General features: G+C 51.9%; 1 protein-coding gene across 1 annotated transcript in view; it reads right to left on the bottom strand.

Annotated features, from left to right (window-relative positions):
* LOC104836678 (homeobox protein NANOG-like) overlaps positions 1-216 on the bottom strand; it is a 2,714-nt gene extending 2,498 nt beyond the window's left edge. Inside the window, exon 1 of the mRNA XM_010575381.1 lies at positions 48-216. Within this exon, the coding sequence (XP_010573683.1) occupies positions 48-216 (169 nt within the window). The remainder of the gene's footprint in view (positions 1-47) is intronic.
* Positions 217-5,531: the final 5,315 nt, after the last annotated feature.

Genomic DNA, 5,531 nt, shown 5'->3' with positions numbered 1-5,531 from the left:
AAGCCCAGGGCAGCCCGATGGGTCCCCCGGGGCCGGGCCGCCTTTACCTGGGTGGCTGGGGGTCTTCACCGCCGCGGGGAAGGGGGGGGTGTCCGCCGGGGGAGCTTCCTCGACGGGCACGTTGTCCATGCTCCCTGGGGAGAGCCAGTAGTAGTCCCCATACATGACGGAGCCGGGGTAGGGCAGGTAGGTGGGCATGGCCAGGTGGGCACTCATGGCCGGCCCGGGACCCCCCAGCCCCCAGCGGGCAGCGAGCTGGCGGGGGAGGCTGCAGGCAGGTACCCCATTAGGCGGGGGTGGGGGGGGGATGCTTTATGTCCTCCCCAGCCTGGCCTGGGCTAGAAGGGATTGTCATGGCCATTGTCATGTTAAAAGTGGGTTGATTGGAGGGGAGGGGCTTTGGGGGGGGTATTCAGGGAGTGGGGGAGGGCTGCGGCACCGGGCTCCGCTTCCCACCTTGGCTCCTAGGTCGGGCCGGTGCTGCCAGCACCCCCCTCCTTGCTGGGGGGGGGAGGAAGAGCCTTGTGTCCCCCTCGGGGCCCAAAGGCCCGAGCAGAGTCGCCCGGTGAGTTGGACAGGGCTGGGCAGACACCCCCCACCCCCCCATTTAACACTCTTTCTCCCCGGTCCCCACCCGAATGCAAAAGAATGGAGGGGGGGGGGAACCCAGAGCCTGCCCCGGGGCATGAGGAGACTATGCGTGTCTGCATTGCAGATCGCAACCATCATCGCCAAGAGATAAGCCCTCCACCTCCCCGCAAGTCAGTACAGACTGGGGGCGGGGGGGGACGACACACGGACACGGGACACAGGCGGCCCTACAGCGGGGAGGAGGGCTCGCAGAAAGCCAAGCTGCTTGCCCAGCGGCTAGCCCCAGGCCGAGGCAGGCAGGCCTGTTTTGCAGGGGCAGGGAGAAATGGCACTTCACCTTTTTCAAGCCTTTTTCCTCAGCCATTTGACACTTTTTGGTTTTGAAAGAAGTGGTAGCTTAAAAAAAAAACCAAACCCTCAAGTTTATTTTTGGTACACCAGGGAGGGGTGGGAATCATCCAGTCAGATTCCAGTGGAAACGAGAGTGGTGCAGCTATGAAAAAAAAAAAAGTAAAAAAAAGCCTTATAGATCTTAAGGATTTGAAGCCAGGGCCTACAGTCTGCATGGGGAAGATAAACTCCCCCGCCCAGCTATTACCCCTTCCTGTAAGGAAATTGAAAACTTATCACAGCCCAGGAGTTACAAAACCTGGAAAACCACCTGGAAGAAGTACAAATTAAAGGCATGTGACACGTCAAGAAAATTTCCCACCTCCACCCAGTGCAAGGAAACAACACAGGCACTTACCTGCATACAAAGGCAGGGGAGTAGCTACTAACCTGTTATACTGTTAAAAATCTTTTGGAGAGGATAGAGAGGGGCCTCCCTTGACTTCCATATATCTCCTCCTCCCCTTTTGGGTCGTGATGAGGCCCAGCTGGTGCCCTGAGCCCACCGCCCCAAGGTAATGCAGGGGTGGAGGGCGCCTCCTCAGGCCCACCTTTGATCACCTCCTAATTAATGGTGATTTCGTTTCTCAGTTAGAATCCAGACAGGATCCAGATGGAGAGACAATTAGGAGCGCGGGGGAATGTGATTATAACCGGGCGAGAGGGATGAAATACAGAATTAGAGCCAGAGCCCACTTCCTTCCCCCCAGCAAGCAGTGCCCACCGCCCTGGGCTGTGGGTTTTGGGCAGGTTGCTGATGCACCCACAGAAAGGGATTCCCCCTTCGACACGAAGCTGTTGTTGTAGGGGCAAAGGTCCACGGTCCCCTGCAGACAGGACTGCCCTGGGACACACATGTTCCCCATGGGGACTCTCCATGTTCCCCCAAACCAGTCCGTTGGAAAGACAGAGGAAAACACAGGGCTGAGGGGGTCGGAGGTGGTGGCGGCGGGGGGGGGGATGTCTACAAACCAAAGCCCTTGCCTTTGGCTGTCTCTCGGCGATGACAGCTTAAGGGGTGCCCTGTGCCTGCCTCTACAGCACGCAGCAGGCAAAATAATTTTCTGTACTGATACCATCCTCTGTGTGTGTGTTTGGAAACACAGCAGAGCTGCTCATAGTTTGTAATTTTCCTGTATGGATCAATTTTCATGTATAGATCAGATTCCCTTCCAGAGGCAGACCTGCTTTGTACAGTGTGCATGGAACCGATTTCATTTCCCCTCTCCTTTTCCTTTTTTTTTTTTTGTCTTTGTTCATCTTTTGATTTTCTCATCCCACTTTCTTCCATTCCCTTTGTTTTTATGCTTTAACCACTGTATCTCTTTTCTGTTCCATATATCCCCTTCCAGTGAGGATAATTTGCTCCCTCTCCCCAACCATACCTCTAATCAGGTGACAAAACATATCTTTTTCGACGTCTTTGTGAGAGAAACAAGACTTGTGTGAGTGTATAAAACCATACCATCTAAAGTCAGAATTTATTTAGGAAAACAAATCCAGTTATTCTCCCCCTACCCCCCTGAATAAACGATACACACAAAAATATCTTGGGAAGGTAAATCCAGAAGTTGTACAGGCACAGAGGATGCTATGGGAAGCAAGATGTAGATGTTTGAGAGGCTCCCCAGGGTGCTAGGTCTGGGATATGTGCCCTGTGGCACCATCAGCCTTCAAACTGGGTGTACTGCCCATGAATGTCTAGAGCTGATGTGCTTTTAAAAAATACCTGTTGGGAATGACTCATAGAGCAGATGCAAGTATCCACTCCTGGTTTTTTTGGAGCTGTTTTTGGCTGGAGCAGCAACACAGTTCAGATCTAGTTTAGTCCTGTTCTTCTCATCAGGGCCAAATAGCACCAACAATTTGGTTTTTTTGGCCCAAGGTTGTGTCCCATTCTCCCTTCATGCCGTGGCCACCCCTGCTTTTGCAGTTCTCAATTCATTAGGTGCCTAATACTGTGGCAGATTAGTCAGGTGAGTAAGCTTAAGTTGGCTCATCAAGCCTATGGAAGTGAATGTAAGCACTGGCTGGGCTGAAGCATGTCCTAACAAGTGTTTTCTATCGTCCTTCAACAGCAGAGATAAAAGCTCAGGTCTAAAAGCAGTCTTGGCCTCTTGGCCTAAGCATAGGTAAGACAGGACCATGCCTGGAAGATGTTTTCATTCAGCAAGTTCCCCTACAAGGGATCCCCCATCAGTGTCAGTAGGGTCACTACCTTCGGAGGGCTGGAGATCAGCCTTGTGCTGAAGGGATGCAAACACACCAGTCTATGTAGACTGGAGCTGGGGAGGCAGCAGCTGGCTGATAGTGTAAATCTGGCTCTGGAGCTCATACCACTGGGTCAGAAATGCTATGGGCTCCTACCACAGAGCATTGCTAAACTCGTTTTAATTAGCAGGTTAATGTTACACTGGTAGAGGTTACCTCAAATTTTATGTGGATTAAGTGCTCGTCTGTCCTCCTGTAGCTAGCTCAAACCCGGGTCATCTGTGTTTTGGTGAATACTGTGAAGTGTCACTGAGTGTCGCTGTGTCATTCTGCTTACATTCATGGGGCTCAGCGAGGTGGCAAGGTGCAGGATTGGTATTAGTGAACAGGGAACCATGGCCTGAGCCCCATCGCCCCTCAGAGGCTTCCCTGGGAGCCATCATCCTCTGTCAGGGATGTGCGTGGTTGGGGAAGGCAGGTAGAAATCCCTCCCTTGTGTTCTGCTGAGCTTGTCCGGCTTTTCTTCCAAGCAGGCACCTTTGATTTTGATTTTTTTTTTCTAAAACTGAACACTCCACAAATTAGGTGTATGGAAACACTCCTGCCCTGCAGCCCTCAGTACTCGCCCAGCACTTGGCTCCGGACAGCCTGCCTCCTGTAGCGTGGTCACAGCTCCCAGTCTGGACCCAAGATGCTATGTTTGTGGAAGGAAGGGGGTCAAGAAAGAATAACAAAAATTAGACCCTCATTCATATTAAAATACAGTTTTCCTTTCTCTTCACTCTTTAGGGGAGCAGGTCGAGAAAAGGACAAAGCTTCTCCCCCCCATTAACAACCTAGTCTCTCAATCACCTGAGAATTACTGGATGATGTGGCCCTTTGTTAGCAGTGGGGAGGCAGGCTGGGACAGGGGAGCCATGGCACAAAACCAAGGGACTTCCTGAAAAGGCAGGAAAGCTGAGTGTCAAAAAACAGGTGAGAAGCAGGCTAGTGAGCCAACACAAATTTCTAGGGCTTGATGGGTCTGTTCTTTCATTACCAACCCTTCATCCATGCCTGCCACGCACATGATGCTGGAGTGCTATAGCTGTAAGCACTCATCTCAAGAAGCATTTCCCTACCAGTGCCCATCAGCTGGAATACAGAATAGTCTCCTCAAGGGAAGGCTTGCGAGCAGCACAGCTTGGAGCCAGGGTTGTGCAAAGTCCTGGGGAACATGGAGAGATTGTGCGTGTTGGGCAAAAACCTTCCAAGCATCCTCTCTGCTCGAATTCTCCCCTCCTCCCTTTAGCCACAACGTGGTTGTTCCTACAGGCTCGGTTAGATGTTCTCTTATTAAACGCGAATGGCATACGTGCAGCTGCGTTCAGACGCTTTCTGCCGTTTCCACCACCAGAGGGGAATAGCAAGTCCTGAGGGGAATAGCAGGTCCTCTGTGTCCAGTGTACAAAGGCCCCACGTAGCCTCAAAACAAGAGCCACCTCCCCCCCACTCACCTCCGAAAGGATGCTCCCTATCAGGCAGTTTGTCTTTTGTTCCCCAAACACACACTGCTTGTAAACTTTCAAATGAAACAGAAGCTCTTTTTTTCCTGAGGCTTCTTTGCTGGTCTTCCCCATTTTGACTTCTGAGGGGGACAGTTTCCTACAGCTCAGCCGGAGGAAAAGTCTCCGCAAAATCCATCTCTGCCAGAGCCTTCGGTTCGAGTGGGGCACTGAAGTGGTAGCTAGATTTCCTGCGTGTTGAAGGCTCTCTCGAGTTCACTGTGTACTGTGGCACCTGCTTTCTTCCACATCTTTCCTCTGAGGCTGATCCCACATGTTTCACCATTGTTGATGAATATCAGAACAGAACTAATGAGGATTATGTGCCAAGTGGGTGACCGTAATTACACTTGTGCAGGTCATAAATGGGCACACGGTCTGCAAGTGCTGCTAACACATCCCGCTAACCGAGCTCTTCCAAGTTAGCACATACTTTTCAGGCAGGTCACTGTGCCCAATCTGTACCATCTGGATTTTTTTAAGCCCCAGCAAGTCCCCATAAGAGCAGATCACCTGTGAGCCAAGTGTCTAATTACAGGGAAGACTGGGATTAGGGAAAAGGGTGCTCATCTTTCAAATCTGTCAGGGGTTGAGACAGGGATCCCCGCATTGCCTGGCCCTTACCCCCACCTGTACACCCTCTCCTTTTCTCCAAGACTGCCTCTTGCACATGCATTCATGAGCGATTAGCAGGTGTTAGAGCGTGAGGCTCCCTGGCTGGCACCTGCTCTACATCTGAATGGCAGAGCCGTGAAGCCCAGGGCTGTGGAATGGGATCTGCAAGTGGATGTTGTC

This window comes from Haliaeetus leucocephalus, unplaced genomic scaffold (genome assembly GCF_000737465.1).
Source record: "Haliaeetus leucocephalus isolate CR32 unplaced genomic scaffold, Haliaeetus_leucocephalus-4.0 Scaffold473, whole genome shotgun sequence".
In the NCBI taxonomy this organism is placed as follows: Eukaryota; Metazoa; Chordata; class Aves; order Accipitriformes; family Accipitridae; genus Haliaeetus; species Haliaeetus leucocephalus.
This window is presented reverse-complemented; position numbering and strand designations above follow the sequence as displayed.